Source organism: Prinia subflava, chromosome 11 (genome assembly GCF_021018805.1).
Source record: "Prinia subflava isolate CZ2003 ecotype Zambia chromosome 11, Cam_Psub_1.2, whole genome shotgun sequence".
In the NCBI taxonomy this organism is placed as follows: Eukaryota; Metazoa; Chordata; class Aves; order Passeriformes; family Cisticolidae; genus Prinia; species Prinia subflava.
In genome coordinates this window covers 24781016-24807285 of record NC_086257.1, presented here as the reverse complement: position 1 = coordinate 24807285, position 26270 = coordinate 24781016, and the positions used below count along the sequence as shown (strand labels likewise).

General features: G+C 46.0%; 1 protein-coding gene across 1 annotated transcript in view; it reads left to right on the top strand.

Annotated features, from left to right (window-relative positions):
* Positions 1-1339: 1339 nt before the first annotated feature.
* The window catches only part of MME (membrane metalloendopeptidase), a 30649-nt gene continuing 5718 nt past the window's right edge, over positions 1340-26270 (top strand). The window contains exons 1-20 of the mRNA XM_063408509.1: positions 1340-1864; positions 5112-5281; positions 6366-6401; positions 10016-10177; positions 11058-11138; positions 11852-11947; positions 12049-12167; positions 12870-12935; positions 15580-15714; positions 17061-17162; positions 18691-18827; positions 18928-19021; positions 19645-19773; positions 20626-20724; positions 21171-21251; positions 21900-22003; positions 22178-22236; positions 23845-23964; positions 24199-24332; positions 25244-25309. Of these exons, the coding sequence (XP_063264579.1) occupies positions 5122-5281; positions 6366-6401; positions 10016-10177; positions 11058-11138; positions 11852-11947; positions 12049-12167; positions 12870-12935; positions 15580-15714; positions 17061-17162; positions 18691-18827; positions 18928-19021; positions 19645-19773; positions 20626-20724; positions 21171-21251; positions 21900-22003; positions 22178-22236; positions 23845-23964; positions 24199-24332; positions 25244-25309 (1980 nt within the window). The 5' untranslated portion in view covers positions 1340-1864; positions 5112-5121. The remainder of the gene's footprint in view (positions 1865-5111; positions 5282-6365; positions 6402-10015; positions 10178-11057; positions 11139-11851; positions 11948-12048; positions 12168-12869; positions 12936-15579; positions 15715-17060; positions 17163-18690; positions 18828-18927; positions 19022-19644; positions 19774-20625; positions 20725-21170; positions 21252-21899; positions 22004-22177; positions 22237-23844; positions 23965-24198; positions 24333-25243; positions 25310-26270) is intronic.

Sequence of the window (26270 nt, the reverse complement as noted above, 5' to 3'; positions counted from 1 at the left end):
AGATCACACCTCTCCCAGCCTGTGTCACCAGCATCTGCTCTCTCTTTCCAAGCACGAGGCTCTACAGGAGTGGAAACTCTCTCACTGCCTGTCAGGTACGTTACTCCTCTTTGGGCTATTTACGGATTGCCAGACGAGTTTCTTCCTTTTCTCTCTCTTTGTGGTGAATTAGGCAGTTCTACTTTTTTTTGTTCACCTAAAATTTTTGAAACAAGTCCTTTTTTTTGCCATTTCAGTTCAGTCTGTTTGCACATCACCCGGTGCTTCCCAAGCTTTGTTCCAGTGAAGGCTGTGCAATAGGCACCTGCTTACAAAATCACATGTATTTTTAATGCCTCCTCCATTCTTACATTGCTTGGTGAAATTTGCTATTGTTTAAGGCATCAGGTAATGGCAGGAGTGACCCTCAGGAGCACATGGCTTGTCCCAGGAATCAATTGAAACTCTTCAAGAATTACTTCAGGAAAGGGTGAAAACGAGATATTTATAATAAATTGAACACTGATCCTGGGAAGGATATAATCAGCATTTCCCCCACTCGTCACTGTAAGAAAATGCAGTATTTTTGTTCTCTAGACCTTTTGAAATTTTTTCTTGCCCATTTTTACACTTCTATTGCTTTTTTGGTGACTAAAACCTCCTTCTGCAGAGGTTCATTTTGCAAAAGTGCTTCATTTATACAGCTAATGCTCATCTTGCCCTCTTCATTGCATCTGCCCTGCAGATCATTCACTGGGCAGTTCCATAAAGAAGTGGGGATTGAGTTTCCACCTTTCTTGGTAGTTTGAAGTTACCCCTCTCAAGCCGCAGACATTTTAGTGTGTGTAGCTGGTAATAAAAGATTTCAGAAATTCCTGCCATGTCTGCCTCAGAGGTAATAAACCTCTAAAGGAACGCAGCAGAAAGCAGTGTGGTGTCTGGTTTGAGTGAGAGGAATGACGGTAACTTACACTGCTGCTGTTGCTGTTTGTCAGTATCTTAGTAAAAATGAAATTTAAATAAAATGAAACTTTGTAAGAGTGAAACAAATACCTTTTGATACTCAGTTGCCTGAGAAATCTTTTGGCAGAGCTCAGAGCTGCCTCTCCGTGCAAGAAGTCACAGCTATCACCCTCCCGAGGAGAAATCACTCGGTGAATGAGGATGTAAGATCCTGCAGAGCGTATGTGATGCATTAATTTGACAAAGGCGATGAGTGTGCAGGGAAGCAGGCACCGAGCCGCAGACATGCGGCCGCTAACCTTCCCCGTGCTCCCTCCTTCTCCCGAGCCGCCCGGGGAGAAATGAGCGGGCGGGCAGGTGCAGGGGCCGCTCCATCGGACCGGCGCTCCCCGGCCCCGCCCGGCCCCGCCGCTGCCCCGGCGCCGGGGGAGGCTTGGCGAGGTGCAGGGCGCGCTTCGCCGGGGCGGGGGGGTTTGTTTGTTTGTTTCCTGCCCCATCGCATTTTTATGATCGCGAAGAGGAAGAAGCCTTCAGGTCAGCCGGAGAACTGCTGGTCCGGCGGCGGGCGGACAAGGGCTCCTTTGATCGGCGGCGAGCGGCGGGCGCGGGCGGCGGGGAGCGCCCCGGGCTCTGATGTCCCGGCGATGCGGGCGCCCCGCGGCCCCGCCGCTGCCCGCGGGCGCTGAGCCGCGCCGGCGGCTGCCCGGCACGGCCCCGCCAGCCTGAGCCGAGCCCGAGCCCGAGCCCGAGCCTAAGGCTGAGCTCCCGCCCGAGCGTGAGCCCAAGCGCCAGGCTGCGCCGCCTCCCCCCGGGCCCCGCGGGCGCGGACCCGCCGGCTCGGGGCGCCCCCGCCGCCTCCGCCCGGCGCCGCCCGGGGATGTGCGAGGCGGCCCCGCGGCCGGACCCCTGCGAGCGCCAGCGGGTGAGTGCGGGACGGGGCTGCGGGAACGGGCGGGACGGACGGACGGACGGACGGGGCCCCGCGTGGCTGCCCAAGCCGGGAGCTGCCAGCCGGGAGCGGTGCTCCCTGAGCCGGGACGCTGGATCTGGGGCCAGCTCACCCTGGGGGGCCGCAGGCAGGGCTCGGCCGGGGGTCGTACCCCGGGAGCAGGGCCGGCCGGGGCAGCGGCTGCGGCAGAGCCGAGCCCAGCGCCCTCCCCGCCCAGGGCGGCCCGGCCCAATGCGCCTCCCCGGGGGCCGGAGCCGCGTTCGGATGTGCCGGGGATGTGCCCGGGCTCCGAGGCTCTGCCGGGGCTCCGGGGATGTGCCCGGGCTCCGGGGCTGTGCAGGGGCTCCGGGGATATACCCGGGCTCCGGGGCTGTGCCCGGCTCCGGGGATGTACCCGGGCTCCGGGGCTGTGCAGGGGCTCCGGGGATGTACCCGGGCTCCGGGGCTGTGCCCGGCTCCGGGGATGTACCCGGGCTCCGGGGCTGTGCAGGGGCTCCGGGGCTGTGCCCGGGCTCCGGGGCTGTGCCCGGCTCCGGGGATGTACCCGGGCTCCGGGGCTGTGCAGGGGCTCCGGGGCTGTGCCCGGGCTCCGGGGCTCTGCCCGGCTCCGGGGCTGTGCCCGGCTCCGTGCGGCGGAGGAGGTGCAGTCCCCGCAGGCTGCCCCGCGATGCCCCGCGGCACTGCCCGGCCGGCCCGGGAGAGGCTGCACAAGTTAATGAAGAAATAGTAAAGTATTCCTGTGACGTGCTACATTTTCTGTGGTGGCGACGCTGGGAACCAAGTAAGCCACAAACCGATTTTAACAAACCCATCCCGAAACCAAAAGCCAATGCATAAGTTAACTCCCTGTGCCATCTAGATCACGACCAGCTGAAACATCTTCAGCTCTCTGTGGTGTCTTAAGCTTCAGTAGGTAGAGCAGAGGGGATCACATAAGCACCAGGAGAAGTGTAAGAAAACCACAATACCGAGGCTTGCATTTGCTTAAATTATTCCTACAGTTTCGCTGGGCTTGCAGTAGCACACCAAGCAGCTTCTACCTGCTGGTCGTAAATGCAGATGGGCTCAACTCTCTAAATAACTAGAAGTAAAAATTAGTCAGATGCCTTTAGACACGAAGAGCGCTTCTGCAGGAACAGAAAGATTAGCTCGCTTGGAAAAACTTAGATGACTGCAAAGAACATATTTGCACATGAAAGGTGCAGTGTTTCCTGCTGCTCTACGGAACTGTGTTTCAGTGCTCAAAGTCACCACCAGAGTCAGGAGATGAGCATCACTGCTTCAATGAGGCTCCAAGTACTCAGAGGATTCTGAAGACTCGGCAGTATTTAGTCCATATAAATAACATATTGTTTTGCTGCTTAATATGACTGGAAGTGAGAAGGGGATAATAGTTAATTTGCTTTTTTGTTACCTATGAACTTCTAGCTCGTAATTAATGCAGGACAGATTTCTCACTCCTTTGCACATTTCAGTGGGATTTCAGTCCTGTGCCTCAGAGACCACTGGCTCATTTGATCAGAAATCCTGTTTTTCAGAGAAAAGCTCGTGAGGCACTTGGATGTAGTTGTGCTGGTCCCTGTAGGGGCAGACAGAGCTGGGCAGCCCTCAGGATTCCAGCCTGCTGAGCCATGGAAGAGCCGCCGTTCTGGCACTGCCGGTCACCTCCTGCGGCTTGGTGTCCCAGGAGTAGTGACACAAGGGCGGATGAGACACGCAGAAAGAAAATGTCCTCTTGTTCATGTAGAGGAACAGTGTGAGAATGTTGAGTGAGCCACTGAGACAGGTGGTGGTAAACCCATGGAACACAAAATCTCTCTTTACGTCCATCTGTAGTACCAGGTTAGTGGACATCTTTAGTTTATTAATAAACATACACTTTAGGGACTTGTTTTTGCAGCAGAGGAGCCGCATTCTAGGGAAGGGAGACATCAGAGGAAGGAAGAGATTATTGGAAGCTAAGGAATGTGAATCAGGCAGAAAAGGGAGGTCCAGTGGAAAAGCAAAGACTGGAGATCTGAGAGATTGCAGCAGTTTGAGGAGAGTTTGAGTCGGGATGAACACAAGTCAGCAATACAGCTAAGCCAGTTTAAAATAATGAAGTTCTGAGTCTTAAACTTGACTGGATGCAGAGCCTGAGAAGGGTCCCTCACTGACCTATGGAGAGAGGGAGAGGTATAAGGAACGTTGACCTTTGTGTGAGGGTCTGGTGAATGCAATGTTCCCATTATTTATCCCAGTGAAATTCTCATGTTGTTTCCCATTGAATGGAAAAGGTGTGTACCACCTGTGGATGTAAAGAGCCCCAGGGAATGCTGGCAGGGAATTTCATTGTGAAGTACTGAGAAATACATTACTGTGTGTAGGGATTGGAATCTCAGTTGGTGGAGGGAAGTCTGGCCCTGGATAAGTAGGAGCAGGTGAAGGGAAAAGGTGAAGGGAGAGCGCAGAGCTGCCACGAGCAGCACTGCAAAGGTGCCCCAGTTACCTCTGAAGAGCAACAGCAGGAGGATCTCCAACCCCAGCGCAGGAGCAGCACAGCGAGTGTGAGCTGGCTGCCAGCGGCATTGCGTGACTCCCGTTTGCAGTGCTCTAACCTCCAAAGACAGGCCTGCTCAGTTCTTTAAAAATTGCTGTGAAGACTCACTGTCTTCAGTGTGAGTTTGACAGGCTCCCAGCAGAGCCTGATTTTTTTCTATTTTTAGATCCAGCTGTAAAGCTGCAGTCAAGAACTGCTTACATAATATTTTAGAAGTGACAGCGAAGCACAATGGCATATTTTGACCTTTGGCATTAGATAAGTAATTGGCAGGTTAAGTTAATTTTTATTCAAGCAAAGAGACTTGCTTTTTACTGCTTGTGAACTCCTGTACCTTCACACAAGATTAAACCTCATGGGTACATTTTAAAAATAGGTTTTTGGTTTGCTGGCCTTCCTTTTCTGTGTGTGTGAAGGAAGCTCCTCCACGCAAAGAACTCCACTCTTCTGCTCTCCATCCATGACACGACGTGCGTGGTACGTGTGTGGGTGTGTGGGTGTGTGTGTGCACGGGCCTGGCAGAGGGCAGGATTCTTTATTTCCTGACTGACAGCCCAGTGGTATTACAAATAATTGGAAAACTCACCTAGAAAACACCTTTGTTACTGTGCAGTTGAGAAGCTGGTTTCAAGCCTGTGACTCAGGGTAAGTGCCCAGTGAATATTCCCTTTTCCATTCCAGACGCTGGGTTATGGGCAAGTCAGAAAGCCAGATGGATATAACTGAAATGAATGCTCCAAAACCAAAGAAGAGGCTGGGATGGAGTGGCCTGGAGGTCGGGCTGGCGGTGCTGGTGGTGCTGCTGGCCGTGGTGGCCGTCACCATGATCGCCCTGTACGCCACGTACGACGGTGAGTGCGGGGCTGCCTCACGGGCCGGGGGGCTTCGGGAGGGGGCTTCGGTGCAGAGCTGCAGCCACACGTGCCTGGAAAAACTCAGCAACTGCGTCCTCCCAACTGGGACTCCGTAAATTCATTTGTTCATGCAAACTTGTGGTAAACACAAACCATCTGCTTGTTCTGACTTAGGAATACTTCTGTTTGTAATTAATGCTTCAGTAAGCAAAAATCCCAACAAATTAAAACATTGCTGAAGAAAACCAAACTCCAGGGCTTCCCTCGTGTTCCTGTGGATGTATGAAAATCCTATTTTTACCTTTTTCAGGCTGTTGCAGCAAGGACTTTCAGTGAGTGTAGTCATCCTGAGAGGTTTTGTGCTTCAGCAGCCAGAGCAAAATAACTTCATTCAGGGGGAAATAGCTTGATAATTTTTGGAAAAGATAATACAGAAAAGCTAAAATTTCCATCTAGAGCCAAACTAGAATTTTTTCTTATACTGGGAATTAAGTGCTTTGTTTAATTTTGAAGTGCCTAATAGTTTTGCTTAAGCTTTTTATTGAAGTGTAGTTCAATTATGGGATAGAAAAATGCCATTATGAGGAAAAAAAAGTTTTGTTTGCAAAGTCTCAAAAGGAAGTATTTTCATGTTCCTGAATCCTGCATTTTGTTCAGAAAACTTCAGAGTGAATGTCTCAGAATTTTCATATAATTCTTTGAAAATCCTTTTGTCATTGTAAAGTATTGCTAAATTCAAACTGGCTTTGTAATTCTCTCCAGTCCTTGAGCCATTTTTCTCTAAATTGCTTCTTTGCTATAAAAATAGTATTTTGCCCACCTCCAATTGCTAGGACATTTTCCTCTGATGACTACAAAAATTCCACATGATGAGTGACTAGCACTGAATGACCCCAAAGGGTTGAAGATGATGATATTTTTAGAGCCTAATCCTATAAATATTCCCTGAGTGTAAGGTGTCCATTCATATTATCTTACTGTACACTGCAATTAAATTGACTGTCAATGGAAATATTTACAGTAGATTTTATTATATTGACATTGAGTAAAGAATTAAGAATATGATTGTATTCTCTTTTAGATGGGGTTTGCAAGACACCAGACTGTATCAAATCAGGTAAGAATGAAAATACATATGTTTTAAATTGATTTATGTGTTTTTAAACAAAACTTCTACCGCAGAATTCTCCCATCTAACTGCAGACAAGTACAGCACATGGAAGCGTGGGTCTAGGTACCCCCTGTGATTTTCTTAGCATAGCTCTTCTACAAAACTAAATTCTTGTGCTATGATGTTGTCAATCTTACAAAGTCATCTCCACGTCCAAAAGACTCTGCACATTCCAGTCTGACAAGCTCCTTCACCCCTCAGTGACAAGCACAGTTGTTAAGGGGTCCCAGGTGCACCGCATCCCGTGGGAGGCTCCCGAAAGGTTCTGATTTGCAGACACCATTCAGACTGGCAGAGAGGCAGCACAGGGAAGTCAGTGCAGTGCTTTCCTTACCTCCGTGGCACTATTGGTTTCACCAGGTCGTTGCTCACACCTCAGTCATGCTGGAGCCAGGGGAAGCCCCAGGGCAGCCCCCCGTCCCAGCAGATTGTCACCAGCATGGGCCAGACACAAGGCTTATTCCAGGTGCCCAGCACTGTCTTTCCATTCCACTTCCAAGGTGTTCTCCCAGCATGAAAGCTCATGCTATGGTTTGGAAAATGGTTCCATTAATTCTCCAGCAGATTGTTTTTAATCTCTGATGATGCTCATTTTCAGCTAAATACACATTGCTGCAAGGGAGTTCAGACAGACAACGTGATGATGAATGAATTCCAAAAGGAAAAGCAGGAAAAGTTTGGAGGAACAAGGCACAATGTAGCAAGAAGTGCCTAAATAAATTAAACAGAACAATTTTGCTCCTTTATGCTTCTGTTAAATGCTTTAACAGCATTTAACCACTGGAAAGGGATAAAGCGAAGATACTGACGGAATTGATGGTTCATTTGAGAGTAAATAGTGAACAAATGAAGAAGAAAAGATGTAATGAGAATTCACTGGTTATACTCAGGGTAAAATACCAGTAACTGCATGACACTTATCCATGGGTTTGTGAAACCACTGCAGTGTAGCACAGAAAGGTACAATGCAATTTGTACATTTGAGCATTTTTGGGATAAGCTGACACACTCTGATAACTTCCCTGAGCTCAGGCAGCACAGCCTGATGGAACAGGGGATTTTGATCTCTGTTTCTTACCTAGGTAAGCACATTGTTTTGCTCCTGAATCCTCCCCAGGTCACTGGTTGCTTTGCCAGCTTATATTACTTTATTTGTGAGCTATTAAAATAACAACTGACAATCAGGAGTACTACTATAAGATTAATCATTACAAGTAATTGATATGAAGCTCTACATTCTCAGTGGCAGGTGGGAACTGAGTAAACAAGTGACAGCAGGAACAAAGCCAAACACTGGTTTGTCACAGCAACACTGAGCACTAATGAGAGTACACTCTGTATTACCTGTATTTGTATAGGTATAAATTCACCTGGATAAGAGATAAAATAACAAAATATTCATAACATAATCATGTTCCCTTGATTAATATGTATCTGTGGTATCAGCCAAATAATGAATGAATGGTTATCTTGGGGCTCTGGTGTGCAAATAGCACTCTTGAGGAGAGTATTCTGCATGGTCACACCTGATGTACGTACTTCACATGCAGCCCTCAATGAAAGACCACAGTTCCCATGGCTGGGGTCTTTCTGGTACTTTTGCAGTATTTGACTTTAAGTTCTGATAGAAGTTGGATAGCTGATATTGTCTGGCCTGGACCTTGGAGCAGGAGAGTTCTGAGAGATGATTATTTCTGTGTGACACGAGTAGGCACGGAGGGTTACCCAGTGCTGACTGCAAGCACAGCAACCCGACTGCAAGTTCAAGCCAGGTTTGATATTACACTGTTCATGATTTCTCATGAATATTACACTGTTCATGATTTCTCTGATTTAAGCAAGATGAGGATTTCTCCTGGGTTTTGTTGTGAGGTTTTTCCCAGAGTGACAAGCCAGTGGGTGAGGGCCATCTTTTCTTGGTGTCAGGAGATGTTTCTGTCCTACTGTTACTGTCTGGCAGGGCTGTGCAGGGGCCAGCTGGGGTTCCACTCCTGGCTAGGAGCGCCTGTGCTGCTGGACTGACACATGCCAAGGTCATCCAAGGGACAGTGATGCCCTTCAGGTGCTGCCCCAGTCTGGCACAGATTCAGAGGGACACCCTTAAACACGAGATGTTAGGAGGAGCTACAACTTTCCTCTTTCACAGCAAATAGGCAGAGTTGGACAGGAATAAACTGCAGCATTCAAAACACTCCCCTTCCCTTAAATGAAACAAGGCAAAAAAGACAGAAACCAGTACCAGAGCTTCCACAATCCCAGAGGACGTGGGGCTGCAGCAAGTGTCACCCTTTGTAAAAACATGACTGAATTTCCCAATCTCTGGCTGTTGGCATGATCCTGTGTCCCTTCAAATAGAAGTCACCCTGAAGCCGTTGACTTCAGAAGGGAAACCACCAGCTAGGAGGCTTTGCATCTATTTCCACAGTGGGTTTTATGCTGCTGAAGCAGTCTGAGGCTGAAAATGCACCTGTCCATGGCTATTTCCATCTTGCAGGCACTGGAACATTGTAAAATCATCAGATGTTGGCCTAGATTGTAACACTCCTACGCCAACAGAAAAATGGGGGCAGGCAAATCAACACAAACACCACAGACTGTCTCTCCATTTCCACCGGCACGAGAGACATGGAAAATATTGAAAGTACTGGAAAAATAACTATAAATATTTGACTTGCCCATGTGGAGGAATGAATACTTGAAATCACAAGCCTTATAATCTACTAAAAATAATGTCAGAAAAATGGGAAGAATATTCAGTATCCTGGGAAATTCAGAGGTATCCCTGGCTTTTTCCTGACTCCTAAGATCTCTCCTTTCTATGAGAGACTCTGTTCTGCCATACTGGTGGTAGAAGCAGTGTGGGTGGAATAGGAAGAGATATAGGGGAAAGCCCAGAGGGTTTATGGACAGCAGCTGGGAAGCTGTCATCAAGGAATTGGATTTCTCTGAGAATCCCTGTCATGACTGCTCAGTGACTGGCCAGTCTTGGACAAGCCACTCCAGAGGGTCAAAGGGATAGCAAGAGGCAGTATCAGTTCTAGAGTAAAATGTAGAGCAGGTCTAAAAATGAGTGTAGCTTCCAGAAGGCATTAATGGAAAAACCTTTCCTGACAAGAACTGAAATAGTCCAACAAAGTCAGTATTTTATTGAAAGAGACAGGGTTCAGTTGAGTCTAAATCATACTTAATCACCAAAATTACAGAGGATACTTCACCTCTGCTATGTCTTGTGCTTTTAATGTCCCTTTTCAGCACATTTCAGTACAAAGAAGGGTAAGTGAAGGGCAAATGAAATATCCCAGATTTTATTTAGAACTGAGCGACCACTCACAGGGCACAGGAACATCTGTCAGTTCACCACCAGCAAACACAGCCAACTGGAAAGTGTGGAAGTTGTGGCCAGCACAGGAACAGTGATTCCTTGTTCACCCATGAGAACTTGGTTTGGTCTAGAACACTGGAGTAAGCTTGAGCCTATGCTAAATGAAACCCCTTGATGCCTTTCCTCGGGAGAAGCCAGGGTTTTGCAGTGCTGGTGAAGTGTGTCTGTGTGCACGCAGCCGCGCGGATCCTGGAGAACATGGACCCCAGCGCCAGGCCCTGCCACGACTTCTACCAGTACGCCTGCGGGGGGTGGCTCAAGAGGAACGTCATCCCCGAGACCAGCTCCCGTTATAGCAACTTTGACATTTTGAGAGACGAACTAGAAGTTGTTTTAAAAGGTCAGTGGAGTTTGGGGACTAAATAAAGTTTCTTCTTTGCCTTACGTGTTATCCTAAGAAGTTGTGGTTTTCTAGCAAAGCTTAAAATACTAGCAGACATGTCAGGGTTTTGTGTTTGGTTCAGGACAAATGTGCCCCAAACCGTTTGCTTGGAGAAGGCTCTGGGAGTGTGCTGCTGTGTCTGACACTGGAGCAGAGCTGAGCAGACCTGCCCTTGCTGTATCTGCAGATCACAGCAACTGCAGTCCCCACCCTGAGCCTGCTGCAGCGACAGCACCGGGCAGGGGAAGGAGGAGGAGGAGGAGGAGGGGGAGGTCTGTGTGTGGAATCATCATTCCATCAGCTGGAATGTTGAAAGCTGCTCTCTGGCAGCCCATGTCCTGCATATCTTGTTCCATCAGAAGTCCCAAAGAGCAGGCAAGCCATTTGGCTACCTGTCATATCAACAGTATCAAATTGTTCACCATCCCTTTTTTCAGGTGAAAATAAGAGTCCAAGAAATCAGTCTGTACTCATGTAACACTTTCCAACCCACTCTCTCCAGGCTAAATATCCCTTTTATTTTACTTTGCCTATCTCCTGGTTTTGCCAGCTGTGTCTTCACACAGCAGCCTGATTGCTTAAAGCCTGTCCCTGGGAAGGCAGAGCATTTGTCTTTCACCCGGGGTGACCTGCAGAGGATCCACTGCCTCCGTTGTGCTCCACACAGGAGCGCAGACTGCAGCCACTGCAGGGCATTTCACTGCATCCACCTTCCCTCAGTGCTGAAAGGAAAATCCTCCCTGGAGCCGGGATGGGCACGGAGCCCTCCTGGCCAGCCCTGCTCCCAGAACTGCCAGGTCAGGGCAGGGATGACCTTTGCCCACTGTGTGTGTTGCAGATGTCCTCGACACCCCCAGCACCAGCGACATCCCAGCAGTGCAGAAGGCAAAAACTCTCTACAGGTCCTGCATAAATGAAAGTAAGTGTCCCCTGAGTCCCCTGAGTCCCCTGAGTCCCCTGAGACCTCAACAGCACCCAAAGGGCCCCGCCTCAGACAGCCACACTTGTGAATGTGATCCCATTCTGTGCATCATTTCTCAGATATCCTTTGTGAAAACTAAAATGTATCCATTCTACAGAGTCCAGCCAGAATGTCAGCAGGAAAACTGGCATTGTATCTCCTGCTTTACTACCTTAGGTATTTTAGGTAACTCCTCGGTTACTAATGTGCTGCAGATATATAAACTCAAATCCTTTCAGTTAAATGGGATTTAACTTTTGTAGAAATTACCAGGGATGAGGTGAAAGCTACCTGGCACACCAAGCTCTGCCTCTAGAACAAAGGGCAGTAAAACTGTTTGCAGTACTTCCTAAATCATATTTTTATAGTTTCTGTAATAGTATGAATACTTTTCAAAACTATTCTTTCAAGCTATCTGCAGAGAGAAAAGAAAAAAAAAAGGCAGTACTTCAGTGTCATGGTCTCAAGGACCTGCATATGCTGTTTGTGACTGGAAAATTTTTACATTAAATGATAAAGCACAGTCATACATCAGACCAAACTGCTGCTGTGGTGATGGGGGAAACAGTTCTCAGCTTCATTGTTCTGAACTCATTATAATATAGATTATAATATATAACATTTGTGGGGTTTAAAATGTTATGGTAACTCATTTTATTTTTTTCCAAAAGCTGCCATTGATAGGAGAGGTGGAAGGCCTCTAATTAATTTATTGCCAAATGTGTCTGAGTGGCCTGTAGCAACAACTAACTGGGATGCTTCCTATGGTAAGATAACCTGTCCTTATTTCCTTTTAGTTAAAATATCTAAATTATTTAATTTATTGCTTACCAAAAATAGGGACTGACTATACCTTTCATTTGCTTAGGTACTGCTTGGACAGCTGAGGCAGCTATTGCACAGCTCAACTCCAGATATGGAAAAAAGGTCCTTATTAATTTTTTTGTTGGCACAGATGATAAAAATTCCACAGCCCATATCATTCACGTAAGTCTGCCTGGGTGCCATGGCCTTGATGATCATAAAAGTGCAGCAAATAAGTGGAAGCACAGATATAAATGTTAACAAGGAGAAACATCAGTGCTCTGAATTTGACCTGAGTACGTTGTAGATGGATTTGTGAATTAATGTGGTTTCCAGCTGGAACTCTGGGTTTCAGAGTTGCCTGTCTGTTCTCCACGCTGACATCTTTGTTCTGTGCACTCACACACTGTCACTGTCAGTGAGATGGCACTGACAGAGACAGAAAGGTCATCTCTGAAACCTGAACACACAGGCAGGGCAGGGGAAGGTCTGGTGACAGCTGGGATGCACAGCTAGAGGAGCACAGGGCCAGTCTCTGCTGTCAGCGGGTGCATGCAGCCGTGAGCACTTCACGTGCAGGGATTTCAGGGATGCAGGAGCTGCCTAGCCTGTCCCTGGGCTATTTTGTCATCTGCAGTTCACCTGTTCTCACACTGGCTGCCAGTGCCTTGCAGTGTTCAGCAACAGGAGGAAAAAAGATTGAAAACAGAAAGTTTAACAAGAATAAAAATAGTTAAAGATGGGCAACAGGATGAGAGAGAAACGCCCCTGTGGCCAGAAAATAATTTGGCCAGTGAAGCATCAGCACCTGTAGTTACCAAAAGAACAGTGCAATGCTCTGCCATTTTCCCTTAAGCACTTGCCAGTTTTTATTTGCATTTACAGATTGATCAGCCTGGGCTGGGCCTGCCTTCTCGGGACTACTACGAGTGCACTGGTGCATACCAAGAGGTGAGGGGGAGCTGAGGCACCACTGTTGACAGTTCTCGTGTTTTAGCCTGTATTTTCAAGGCAGCTACTTGACTTTTTAAGACCTTTTGGAAGGAGATAAACACAAAACAATTTAGCTTTGTTATGGAGCCTCTGCCAGGCTTCACAGCTGGATCAAGAGCTATCCCCTGACTGTCAGAGTTGTATTTAGACAGAATACAAGTGGTCATGATCAGCCCTGTTCTGTCACTGTAAAAAGGAGGCCACTTCTGAGCTGTGACCGACTGGCAGCAACTGGCAAACGCTGCAGGTGAACTACCAGGAATAGGCTTGGAGAGAAAAACAGAACATTCAGAACCAAAGAGACACTTTGCTGCATGAAAGACCTGAAAAGATCACAGTCTCCTACATCGCTGCTGAACACAAACACAGCAGCACAAGGATGTGATACCATAGAAATGGCTCTGATACCTGAAACCTCGTATGGTCTCCTTTAATTCTTGTTTACTCATTACTTCTACGGGTCTCATTAACCTGTTAGCACTGACACTGTATCTCTGTTGCTAATCTTGGATGTGCTTTAAGTCCTTGAGAGCTCATGGGTGTCTGTGCTGAAGTCATGGAGCTGAAACTGCTACCACAGTGACCTTTAATTAACCACATTCCTTCTGTGTAATTAAATGCAGAAGCAATGAGAAAGTGTACAGGCCATTTGGGGTACGTAGGTATTTTGCTATGTGCCAACAGTTAATAGTGATTACGTTTAATTACAGGTCACATGCTCATTAAGACAACCATTGCCATCTGAACTGCTCAGTTCCATGTGAGATGGCCTTTAGGAGCTGACTCACATTGCACAATCTGCTCCTTCCATGTGCTGTGTTACCTGCAGCACTGAGAGACAATTCCTGTCCTCTGACCTACCTGAGTATCAGCTCTGCACTGCTGGAAAGCAGAGGAGGAAGTATTATTGAAAAACAGCTTTATTGGGGCAGGCAGGTTCCCAGTGTCCTTCCAAGCACCCGTGCTCCAAGCAGGAGCTGTTCCCTCCCACCCCTCTCTGAACACAGCCTGCTCTTGGCTCTGGCTGTGCTGTTGCACTCCAGGAGCTGCACACAGCAAACATCACCTCTGCCCCTGCTCCTTCCAGGCTCTGCCTCCAGCAGGAGAGCTACAGGTGCAACCTGCCAATAAGATCATTTTAAAGTATTTTTCTCTTGCAAGATACAGGATGGCTCTGCTCAGACAGGAGTGATTCCGATGTCTTAAGTTTCCACTGAAATTGCTGAGACTATTTATACAGTCCAGATGAAATTGGCTGACTTAGTTCTTTGCTACCTGACTTGAGAGCTGCACTTAGGAGACAAATAAAGCCACTGACTGGTACCTAAAAATCTCTGTTAGCTTACTGGTTTGAGGTAATAGCTATATTGAATGTTATGATGATGTTTACAGTGCTGATATGCGCTGTCTTTTGTGACTTGTTGCAGTTGACAGTGGTTTCATGGGCTTTTCTCTTTCTGAAATGATCTCTCTTGCTTGTAACTGGCACTGGGAGTTCAGCCCTGTGGGCTGCTGTGAGCCCTGTCCCTGCCCCTGTCCCTGTCCCTGTCCCTGCCCCTGTCCCTGCCCCTGTCCCTGCCCCTGTCCCTGCCCCTGTCCCTGTCCCTGTCCCTGTCCCTGCTGGCAGCTCTGTGCCCAGCCCCAGGTGGGCACAGCCTGGCCCTGCTGGCAGGGAGGGATGCCAGGAGGGGACAGGGAATGGCTGCACATGGAGTGTTCATTACACAGGAGTGTCCTCTGCCCTAGGAGCTGAACAGACCTAAATACTTCTATTAATAAAGCTGAGGACATGCACACCTTATTAATCCTAGGTTTAATCACTGGTTTGGGAGATTGCACAAACCAGATTTATTATTTGATAGCTGATCCAGAACTATGTATGTTTTTATTTGCATTGAAAAGGATTATTGAAAACAGCATTTCTGTTGATAGAAAAATGAGTGTGACTTACCAATGAGGAATTAGAATTACAAATAATAATGGAATTACAATAAAACCAAGGTTCCATAAAATATAATGACACCTTAAGATATTTGGTAGTGACAGTTCAGAGAATTTACTGCTGTATTTGCATTCTTATCATTAGTGAACTCTTTAATGTTAAATTTCACATATATTGTCTATAGTATACCTAACTTTGCATAGCATCATGAGTTCTAACTGCTCCAAGAAGTACTGGAGGAGGTTCACAGCTTCTGGGAGTGCCTTTCCCACAAAGCCAATTCCCTTGTTTTCTGTTCTGGGAACACAGCTCTTTGGAAATGGTATTTTTGGAAGTTGTAATTAAAGTGAGCTAGAAAAAACATGGGTGATGGTTTAAATAAGGACATACAAATGTCTCATTCTAAATAATGAAAACAGAGCAGTTGTTGGGAGTGCTCAGCTTTGAACAGTGCTCCAGATACCCAGCAGTGCTCCACCAGGGAATGTTCACAGTTAATTTCCAGTTGTGATCTAACAGTATTTCTGATAAAACTGACCTGTTTAAATAAGGTATGAAGAACTGTAGTTCATAAAAATGAAGACGAAATCTTGAAGATGATCAAGGTATGCTCTACTTTGAAGAGTTTTGTCTTTAAACTGTTCCTTTATTTTCCTGCAGGCATGCTCTGCTTATGTTGATTTCATGATTTCTGTAGCTAAACTAATCCTACAAGAAAGAAATATTTCTTTCAATGAGAATGAGATTTCTTCACAAATGAGAAGAGTTATGGACCTGGAGAAAGAGATTGCCAATGTAAGAAAAACATCTTTGACCTATCCTTTAAATATCTTTTTTCGTAATACCTAAGAGAGCTGACTGTAAAGTGGGTGGCTAACTTCCTTCTGAGGCTGTTTTGTGGGAGTAGAAATGCACGGAGCCTGTTACACCTGAAGGAACAGACAGCAATACAGCTGTGTCCTGGGGGAGCAAGGGAAAGTACTTGAGGCAGCTGTTCCCCAAGCAACAAAATGTTTTATCCTGGTCTGTTCACAGAAGCCCTGCAAGAGCAGAGAGGGACAGGCTTGGTTTTAGAGTGTGAGTTTTGGGAGATGCCTTGGGGCCTCTCCTCCCTCTGTCCTGTTTCCCTGTGGGCTGTTTGGATCCCAGAGCAGCAGATTCCCAGCCCTTGGCCTGCTGTGAACACAAAGTCATGTTTGTGCTGCACAAGCTGCTCCACAATGCTGATTGTTCCACAGGCATTTTTAACAAACATTGTTCTCCCTTAAAAGAAAAGGACAAAGGAAAAATAATATCATGAATTTGGCTTTGGAGCAATAGCAAGAGTTTGAATGTGCATGGAGAAAACCAAAGGCATTCATGAGCAAACCATGGTTTATTATCGTTAACCATTGCAGCAGGACCTGAAGCTGAGGATGACCATGAAACAGGCTGAATACATATTTTATAGCTTCAGCTATTTTTGAAGTTACATTGATAGTAAGGTCACATACTTGGGAAAACCATTTATATAAATTAAAACTATCTGATTTTGATTTTCTTCATTTTCGTGAGAAACACACCTTTGAGCTTGGATCAGAGATGGGCAGTTATTATTGAAAAGGGAATTCACTGAAGAAATGTCTTAAAGAGGAGTATGAAAGGAACCCACACCTCAGTGTCCCTGCAGCAGTTGCTGCTGGTGAAGTCCAGCGGGTGCTGGGGAAGCTGCCACTGCCTGGGACTTTAACCCTTCATCCAAAACTCAGAATCAGCCTGAATGTGACTGAAGAGAGCTGGCATTGTGCTCCTGGGAATTTGTTAAAAAAACCACAGAAAAAACCCACTGAATGTACAATAGAATAGGAAAGAGGAAGCGGAAGAGAGGGACAGAGATAAAAGGAGGCTTGGCATAACTGATTTTTCAAAGCACTCTAAAAGGGTAAAGCCTGCTGTTGTGGATGCAGAACTGAGCAGTGCAAACTGCCAGTGCCCAGAGCAGCACAGAGCTGTGTGAGCTGGGGGTTCCTGGGGGTTGTGCCTCCCCAGCAGGACCGTGGGGCATAAAGAACTGACAGGGCACAAGTGCACCCTCATCACAACTGAAACTCTGGGAACTGACTCAATATACTCAGTAATTTTCTCCTGATTAACTCTGACAGGCAACAACAAAATCTGAAGACAGAAATGATCCACTTCTGATGTACAATAAAATGACCTTGGCACAACTCCAAAACAACTTCTCACTGGAAATCAATCAGAAGGTGAGTGATCAATAACCTGGTATTTTAACCTCTAATTTATCACTGATGGGATTAAACAATGAGGCCTGAATTTTTTTCTGTTAAAGACATGACATACTTGCAATTGAACAGGATCCCTGATGTGCACAGTCTTACCTGCTCTTCTGATGACACTGAACTGTATGCACATTCTGTACCCACTGCTTCTCCTAACCTGAAGGCACATCTTCCCATCTGCCTCAACATAAAGAGATGGAAAAGCACAAAAGAAAAAAAACTATCCAGTGGACGGTGTCTCTGCCCTTGGCAGGGCGTTGGAAATAGATGGTCTGTAGGATCCCTTCCAGACCAAAGCATTCTGTGATCCTGTGATCCTGTTCCTTATCCTCATGGGTTCAGGGCCCAGGACAAAAGTCCAGCCTGTGGCCACCAGCTGGTTCAGGGATGTTCAGTGGGCTACTTAGCCCCACGCTGTTTATCCAGAGCTGCAGATTCAAGAACAAAATCCAGTTTGTCCAACATGGCCTGTGTCAGTACTGCTCCCCAGGCAAGCAGGAAGGAGCCCAGGCTGTCAGAACGGGACAATTCCCACATCCCTGCACTGCAGCTCCCGGGGACATGCCAGCTCTGCTGTCACCCTGAGCCATGAGCTGTTTGTGCAGGGCAGCCTTTACCTGTGGCACAGAGCTGAAAACAGCCCAAACTCTGCTAACACAGCTGTGTCCTCAGGAACAGGGTCCTACTGAACATGGGCACTTTTTATTCTCATGACTTTTATTGAGGTTTCTGAGGCCAGTAAGGTGCAATGAAACACTGTTATTCCTGGCACTTTTTCATATTCACTGCAGTGTTATTGATTTTAATTCTCTGACAGTTCCCTCCTGCCTGGCTTAATTGGTTTCATAATTCTCCGTCTCCCACAGGTGCAGTTGGTTACATTACAGTCATCCTGTCAGAAAACAGCTCCTGTCACAGAGTGGCATTGCCCCGGTTATTATTAGTTCCTGGGGGGTGCTGCAGATCAGCACTAATTTAAAGTTATTCCAGAATGCTCAAAAGACACTTGATGGGAGTTGGTAGCGTTGTAATGTCTAAGGATAGAACAGCAATTATTCCCAAGATTAGCCTGAAGTTTGCTGCTTCTCTCTCAGACCTGCAATGACTGTTCCTGGAAGCTTCTCTGCTCTCCTCAGCTACTTCCATTTGTCTGATGGAGACATTACCTCTTCCAATAAACCTTTCCAAAGTTACAGGCAGGGAAAAATTGCCAACACTTTTTAAAGTTATAGGCAGAACAGAAACTTTAAAAATTAATCAAAAATTGTGTTAGTTTGAAGTCAAAGGAATTTCTCTACCCTTCCTGCCAAATACCCCCTATGTTAACAACATTTTTAGAGCTATAAATGATCTCAGGCCAGTTCTTATTACAATGATCCCATTTATAAGTAGTGCAAATATTAGGGAAACTAAAAGTAAAGCATTTGAGTCATGCAAACATATTTAAACTGTTTAAGATCGAACCATAGCCTAATGCACATTGATTTTCCAGGCGTTCAACTGGTCAAAATTCATAAATGCTATCATGTCCACTGTCCAAATCAACGTTGACAACACGGAACATGTCATTGTTTATGACCCTGACTACCTTCTCAAGCTCAGGTCTATTCTCGTAAAATACTCTTCCAGGTAGGCGTGTATAATTATTCTTGGTATTTGCATTTTCTTTCCAGAAAATGTAAAAAGCCTCAAAACATCATCAGCTTATTATTGTTGTTTTGTTAAACAGAGACCTTCAGAATTACATGACCTGGCGTTTTGTGATGGATCTTGTCAACAGCCTCAGCCGTGACTACAAGGACACGAGGAATGCTTTCCGTAAGGTGCAGAAATTCATCTCTCCCTAAGTTTTAATGATGGCTTTTGTGAGCCACAAAAGATCGTTTTTAATGTAGGTGTAGTTTATAAATATTTAATGTATTTTGGATTTTGCACACAAAAGCCAGATGTGTTTGCTGAGCCTGTGCTGGAGTGTATCTATAATTTATGGGATTTATGCCTGATAGCTGAGTGGATTTGAAAGCACTGCTCTGGTACTTGTTCTCTTGTTCTTCTGACTCTAAATTAATCCCCATTTTGGTATCAGAACAGTCCCATTTATTTGCAGGGAATTACAGTTCTGACTGACTTGTTAGACACTCTGCATCATCCAAAGGAATATATTCCAAGGCAAACATTATGGCCCTGATATCTTGATTTTCAGTCATTCGATCCTGCTGATAGCTCAGTGCTTTTAAGGAAATGCTGAGCAGTTTCAGCAACCCAAAAGTTTTGTATTTCCACAGCAGAACCTCTTCCCCTGTAAGAATTTTCCTAACAGTCCTCCCGCTGCAGAGTGAGTGCAGCTGTGTGCCCTGGGCGCAGGGGCTGTGTGGCAGCCCTGTGCCCTGCTGTGTGTCCCACAGGCGCTGTATGGCAGCCCTGTCCCCTGCTGTGTGTCCCACAGGCGCTGTATGGCACCACGTCCGAGAGTGCCGCGTGGCGCCGCTGCGCCAACTACGTCAACGGGAACATGGAGAGCGCCGTGGGCCGGCTCTACGTGCAGGAGGCCTTTGCTGGGGACAGCAAGCTCGTGGTAAAGCCCCCAGCCCGAGTGCCACCAAAGGGACACCTCACTGCCACCACAGGGGCACCTCACCGCCACCAAAGGGGCACCTCACTGCCACCAAAGGGACACCTCACTGCCACCACAGGGGCACCTCACCCCCACCACAGGGGCACCTCACCGCCACCAAAGGGGCACCTCACCGCCACCAAAGGGGCACCTCACTGCCACCACAGGGGCACCTCACTGCCACCAAAGGGACACCTCACTGCCACCACAGGGACACCTCACTGCCACCAAAGGGGCACCTCACCACCCCTGCACTTCCTGGCACAGCTTGGACTGCGCTGCTTATTTCAGTGCAATCAAACTGCGTTTGAGTTTAGAGTTTTTATTAAAGTGCTAATAACGGTTATTACAAAGGTGTAAAAATGCAAGTTTTTGTTAGGGTACAGTGTGAAATGTGAGGATGGCAGGTGCACAGGGAGAGAGGCACCTGCCCATTCTCTGGGCCAGGCCCATGGGCGGGCTGTGCCCGAGCCAACCCTCACATCCCAGGAGCAGCCACTGCTGCTCTTTGAGACTGACACTAGTTCACATCCTGCCACCACCGGGCACAGGGACAACTGGTTATTTCTGTTTGCCTTCAGCCACACAGAAAGGTCCTGAAAATGGACATGAAGTGAAGCCCTAGTTGACTGTGATCACCACTGGAATCCTGATGTGAAACAACCCATTTTTGGGGTTGGTACAAACATCTGATTCCATCAGATGCACGACATCCAGCGGGGCAATGTCTACCAGGATTTGGTAACCTGAATGACTGAACTGCATTGCCCACCATCTTGCTCTGGGTTTGTAACATTCTGATGTTTTTTCCAGGTTGAAGAAATGATTGCAGATATACGTGATGTTTTTATAAAAACCTTAGATGAACTTCCCTGGATGGACGCAGAGACCAAAAAGAGAGCAGAACAAAAAGTAAGTTCTGTCTAAAATATTGGTAATGTGTAGTTCTATAAAAATGGGTATTTCAATTGTTTGTCCTGACAAAAAATAAGCAGTAACTTCTATCACTATATAATAATACAAACACTTTTACAGTTGTGCTTATACAGGCACAGCAGTTTAGTATTCCATGGCAAGGGGCCTCCAGAGACAGGCACACAAAATAGGAAAAATCTATATACAAGATCAAGATCTTTCAGGCAAATCAGTGATTAAGGAGCTAGATAATTAATATCTACAGGAGGAAGAGGATAAACCCCATAACTTGTACTTTTAATGAATAAAAAATGTAAACAAAACCTATATATAATTAACATCCTGCAGTTTCTGCAGTGGCTTCCATCTTGCCTTTCTTATATAATTTATTATTTAAAACCGTGGCTGGGTTTGCTATGGATATCAAATTCCCTTGTCCCCAGGCGACAGCAATTAGAGAGAGGATTGGTTATCCCGATGAGATCGTGACAGACGACAACAAGCTCAACAGTGAGTACCAGGAGGTAAGTTTGCACAATAGGCAGGAGAATTAGCAAAGGGTCTTCAGGGAAGAAAATGTGCGTTTGCTTCCCTTGCCCGGCGAGCCTCGTGCACAGAACAGCCCCTGGTGCCCGGCTGCAGGGACGGGAGGAGGTGTGAGCAGGCAGGCTGCAGGGCTGAGCCCGGGTCTGCTGGCATTCCAGGGACATGTCTGCATTCTGGAGGGATTATGTGAGCACAGGCAGGGTGCTCAGTGCAGCGTTCCATCTGGCACTGACTGGCCCCGCTCCGGGTGCAGGGATGGAGCTGACTCCAGTGTTTTGTCTGAGGTGGAACTGCTGCTTTCCAAACTGGCAGCTACTGGTTTGCAGCAGGCAGCTCCAGAGGTTGAGGTCAACACCAGCAATTGCTGAACTCCACTCAAAATAAGTATAGAAAGAGAAAAGTAAGAGCTCTGGAAAAAATACCCAGCTGCTAACACAGATCCAGCTACAATATCAACTCTGTGATGTAGCAGAGCTCTGCAAACCAAGGGCTAACTGCAGATCAAAAAATACTCCCAGAAATGTGATGCTTAGCTCATCATGCTTAAGACTAGATTTTCCTGATCCATGTGTCTTTTATCCCAAATCAGTAGCACCAGCACTAACTCCTCTTCCCCTTCTTTTTAGCTGAACTACAAAGAAGAAGAATACTTCGAAAACATTATTCAAAATTTAGTGTTTACCCAGAAGAAAAGGTTGAAAAAGCTTAGAGAAAAAGTGGACAAAGAGGAGTAAGTAGTTAATAATACTATGTCTGGTGTTTTATCCAGTTTGCACAGGAGAAGGTACCTTCCAACTTCAAATATTCTGTGATTCTGTTACACGGTTTCTAGGCTTATTCTAGCAGTCATTAACTTTGCCATTAGCAATTGAAATACTAACATTTATTCTTCTGGTGTTACCAGGTGGATAAGTGGAGCTGCTGTTGTCAATGCTTTTTACTCAGCAAGTAGGAATCAGATAGGTAAGATTTACCAATTTATTGATGCCCAAAATATCTATATTTTATATATGTATGTATGTACTTTTACAATTAGGAAGAGAAACGATCTTGGCATTACAAATTTGAGTACTACAAAGATTCCTAATGTCAGCCTACCCAAAACCATCCATGGAAATAGAAAACCCCGTCCATTCTGGCTAAAGATGAGAAACACATGGAGGCCCCAAGGCTTCTCATTTTGTGAAACCTCCCAGCTCCTTCACAGCGCTGCAAGGCTCGCAAGAGTCACGACACATTTCACAACATTAATTATGCTTCTCGATATTTGTCGCGTCCATTCTGCAAATAGTGTTTGAATTTTAGTCATCCAAATGTCACAGACTGCAGTGTCCTTTCTAGGCCATCAGTGAGTTACTGTAACCCACCTGTAACTCCTGAAAACAAATTTAAAAAAAAGAAAAACCTTGTCCTGCAGGGCTCTGCACAGAAACTAAACAAGATTATTTCTTGATGTGAGCATTTAGCTCTTTACTGAACAGTTAAAACAAAAACTTCCAGAAGGCTTTGTTTAAAATAGCTTTGTTCAGTAATTTGTAGGAAAGGAATCATGATGTGGAAGACTGAAACTAGTGACTGGCAGTTAATGTGAGTCATAAATTCTTACCTCATCCTTTAACTATGGCATGCACAGGATAATTAAAGCAGTCTGATCTTTAGAGTGATGTCTGAATTAGCTTAGAACTAGACTTTACCCCCCCTCTGAAGAGCAGCTCTGTGCATGATGTGCAGGGCACGTGGAGCTCTGTTACCCCACCTGGGCAGGCCATGCTCTTTCTCATCCTGAAAGAAAGCCCTAGAACTGAGCTGCATTTATACTGAAATGCAAGAAGTACAAATCTTCTTTCTTTTGCTGTGTGAGAACTGCCACCCAATTCCTTCTGTCTGTCTAAGTTCACCTCCCCCCCAGGGAGAATTAATGCTCATATTGTGGTGGCAGCAGGGAGACAGGAAAAGGCCTTCATGAGATACTAAGTGGAATGGAATAGTTGATAATACTTTTATTACTCTTAATTTATAAAATGATCAGAATTGCAACACAGTTTCTTTTTAAATGAACTGTTTTGTAGAAGCCTAGAAAAATGAGCAGAGTAGTGGGTAAAAGGAACTGCTTTGTTCCAGTTCTTTTATTGACAGCTTGGCCTATTTTTATTGATTCTAGTGGGAGTTACTTGTATTTTCAAGGGAAGAATAAATTCCTGTCACTGAGATTGATTTGTGATGGAATGATCAAATAATTTATTCTTCTTGGGGGACACCCTCCCACTTCTCACAATGTTGTGAGGTTTGTTTAATGATGAGACAGAAGTCTGTGAATGCTAAGTGATGTGAATTGGAGCAAACTGCTTTTTCCCGCAGAGTAAAATAGTAACAAAGCAAAGGCTGGTCATGATTTAGGAAGTGTCTGAGGAGGGGAGAGGTCCTGCTCCTGTAGCATTCCCATGTGTCAGCCACTTGCTGCTGTTGAGGGCACAGGGTGGTTTTGGCTGAAGCCCATAAAAGCTGTCTGGCCCCACCATACCTGCAGGATAAGGAGGCAGGGCCTTAACTGTGCTGTGGCTTTCTTTTCAGTCTTCCCTGCGGGCATTTTGCAGCCCCCTTTCTTCAGTGCCTCCCAGCCCAAATCCCTGAATTACGGCGGCATAGGGATGGTCATCGGGCACGAGATCACGCACGGCTTTGACGACAACGGTGAGGCACGGAGCTGCTGGGGACAGAACACTCGGGACACAGGGTGCTTCACGTGCTTTAGTGCTTAACCCATCAGAGGGACGTGAATGTCCATATGTAAGATCAACTCTGGATTTCTGAGGCTTTACAGCATTGCTCTCCCAAAAGCACAATCCAAACTCCTACTCGCTGCCCTCCTCACTCACCAAACCCTCTTCTCCTGTATAAATAACTCTGTTTAACGTCCTGTTACAGGCAGGAATTTTAATGAGAACGGAGACCTTGTGGACTGGTGGACTGAAGAATCAGCACGGAATTTCAAGGAGCTGTCCCAGTGCATGGTGTACCAGTATGGGAACTTCTCGTGGGACCTGGCAGGTGGACAGAACGTAGGTCCTGTTTGATGAGACAACACATGGAAGGCACAGGAAGTTCTCTCTTTCAATTCCACTGGCTGGCTTTTCACAGCCTGACAATATATTCCATCACACAGGATAGGGAAAAGATAAAACTCCCGGCCCTGAGGTTTTCCCAAAACATGTGTTGGGAGTGTGGGAATTCAGAGAGAGGCCAGTGAAAAAAGAGAAGAAAATTTCAACTTATTTTTCTGCCCTTTTACTCACACATTAAATTCAATCAAAGGATGACTCTAGATTTTGCAGCTTGGACTATCATAAATCAATATGTTGGACTAAAGGTTAAAATATGTTTTTTTAAAAATAAAAGTAGAGATTTCCCATTATGAAAGCTTCATCCTCTTTGGTGATATTTGACTTAGGAAGAGCTGCTAAATAAGATCTTCTATGTATCTGGCTAGCAGGAAGCTACTGAACTCTCCTACTATACAGACAAATACCTTCCAGCAGGTGTGCTGATGTCTGTTACCAGACAATTTCAGCAATTTGGAGTTTGAATTTTAACTTGTTCTACAGACTAGAGATTCTGTCCACTTCCTCTAACTGGAACTGTGATAAGAAACTGAGGGTTAAAGAGAAGGAGAAAAGAGGAAGAATAAATGAGCAATGACTAAGTAGCAGAAAATCTGGGTAAGCAATGCAGGGCCTAGAAAGTTGCTTGGAAGGGAAGGAAGAGGATTAGAAAAACAATAGTATCTCAAAACATGGATTTTGAGACAAGGGACATAAAGACTTCACAGAGACTTTAACATAATCTCCTGCTAAACGTTCAGATTTTAAGGTAATTCTTGCCTTTAGAAACTGGAAAATGTACAAAGTTTGGTGTTTTAGGTCCTGGATGAGGTTTTTTTCAGAAACCAATACTTCTTCTTTCTATTTTACAGCTGAGTGGAATCAACACACTAGGAGAAAACATTGCTGATAATGGGGGTGTGAGACAAGCATACAAGGTAAGAAGGATCCCTTTTTCTGTTTTAGCTGAAACTGTCAGAGATTTAGAAAATCACTTTCAGAGCCTTGGAAGAAGAAACACAATTTCTGTGTTAGGGACAGGACCAGACCATCCAGGCCTGGATTAAAGCTACTGGCCAGCTGTGGTATTTCTCTCATCCTGTTAATCATGTCAGGCTACAGATTACCTGTTCCTAGGCAGCTCGTTTTCAATTTTTTTTTCCTTTGTAAATAAGGAATGTGTGGAATGGAAACATTCACTGGCTCACACTTGGACCATGACCTAAAGAAAGTGCTGAGAGCAGCAGCTCTCTGCCTCTGGCTGTCCTCACCAGCTTTTTCATGCCAGAAGGAGGTGCAGAATGACTTTCTTCTGACCCATAAACATAAACACTTTACTTTTCATATTGTACAGGCAACTTGGGCCCTCTGTACACCAGTACAGACCCCAAGATGTCAGAGCCACTGGACTCCCTGCACTAAGCCTGCCATGGGAGCTGGATGCTTTTTGGCTTTGCTTTCCTTCTCTTCCCCAAGCAGCTGCTGGACTCCCCACATTGGCCACTGTTGAGACTGGCAGAGAGACACAGGTTCTTTTTGTGAACGTGGTCTGGAAGAGGGTATTGAGTCAGCTTCTCTGTCAGCTTTTCTTGTTTTTCACAAATCTGATGGCTGCAAGCCTCAACAATGTGCTCCTCCTTCTCCTTCCCTGAACACCTTCTGTGGCAAAATACTCAACACTTGACAACCCCGGGCTGTCACTGCTGAACAAAGAGCCTCTGGGACGCATGGGCCAACGCACGCTTCTCCAAGTTCTCACTGGAAATGGACATGTTCGAGGGCAAAGACAATTATTAATGAGAGTTTAAGGAATGATTTGGAAGCCTAAAAGAGGCATCAGGCTTATTAGATTAGGCTGATCTTCAGTGACTGGAATATTTGTGCAAAGTACAAAGCCAT